This window comes from Teleopsis dalmanni, unplaced genomic scaffold (genome assembly GCF_002237135.1).
Source record: "Teleopsis dalmanni isolate 2A unplaced genomic scaffold, ASM223713v2 unscaffolded_contig_1353, whole genome shotgun sequence".
In the NCBI taxonomy this organism is placed as follows: Eukaryota; Metazoa; Arthropoda; class Insecta; order Diptera; family Diopsidae; genus Teleopsis; species Teleopsis dalmanni.
This window is the reverse complement of record NW_024032735.1, coordinates 8347-9441: the sequence shown is the minus strand read 5'-3', so window position 1 is coordinate 9441 and position 1095 is coordinate 8347. Positions and strand designations below refer to the sequence as shown.

General features: G+C 36.3%; 1 protein-coding gene across 1 annotated transcript; it reads right to left on the bottom strand.

The window, feature by feature from the left end:
- Positions 1-325: 325 nt before the first annotated feature.
- On the bottom strand, positions 326-760 carry LOC119664067 (histone H2B). Its single transcript, XM_038073628.1, has one exon. The coding sequence runs from the start codon at positions 743-745 to the stop codon at positions 374-376; it is 372 nt and encodes a 123-aa protein (XP_037929556.1). The 5' UTR covers positions 746-760; the 3' UTR covers positions 326-373.
- Positions 761-1095: the final 335 nt, after the last annotated feature.

Sequence of the window (1095 nt, the reverse complement as noted above, 5' to 3'; positions counted from 1 at the left end):
TCAGTAGCCTTTTAAAAGAAATATCAAAAACAAAATATATATCATATTTATATTATTATTATGTTGAGGCTAGTTGAGTCAGTGCACTTGAGCACTTTTACTTTCTATTAACTACGAGGTTTCTTCTTAACCCCTCTTTACGCCTTGTCTGGATTATTGTTTATAACTTTATCAGATCTGCATACCTCCCCGAGGAGCTTGTAACCATTCTGAGATTCAATAACGCGGTGTTGATAAGCCTGTCAGTTTTCGTAAATAATTTCAGGGCTCTATACATATTTATAATATAGATAAATTATCAACTCAATTGAATATTTTTGTGGCCCTGAAAAGGGCCTTTTGAATAAGTGGTGTTTGTTTGATATAACGCAATTTACTTGGAACTAGTATACTTAGTGACAGCTTTTGTTCCTTCACTAACTGCGTGCTTAGCCAGTTCACCGGGAAGTAAAAGACGAACAGCAGTTTGAATCTCCCGACTAGTAATGGTGGAGCGCTTATTGTAGTGTGCTAAGCGCGAAGCCTCAGCAGCAATACGTTCGAATATGTCATTCACGAAGCTGTTCATGATGCTCATGGCTTTCGATGATATACCAGTATCGGGGTGGACTTGCTTTAACACTTTATAAATGTAGATAGCATAGCTCTCCTTCCTCCTGCGCTTCTTCTTCTTATCGTTTTTGGTTATATTTTTCTGAGCCTTTCCATCTTTTTTGGCTGCTTTTCCGCTAGTTTTTGGTGGCATGATTTCTGATTTTAAATTTTAATCGTCGATTTGTTGTTGAAAATTGAGTTCGAGTCGGTAAAAGTTAATACCTTGACTCAATTATAGTGGTAGACATTTCTAGATTATGTCCACTGGGTAAATGACGAGTGCTCAATTAATTTTATTGTTTAGTTTAGTTAATAATGGTACGGATGTCCGCGTATCTTCCTGTAGTGTGAATAGGTTGTTGGTGTAGATTTTGCAATAAAGTGTTGTCATGTGCATCTATTGATTTGAATAATTTGAGAGCCCTGTCTTTAATGTATAGTTTGATAGGTGTGATTTTTAGATCCCTTTGAATATCGACATTTCTTATGTACCAGGGAATG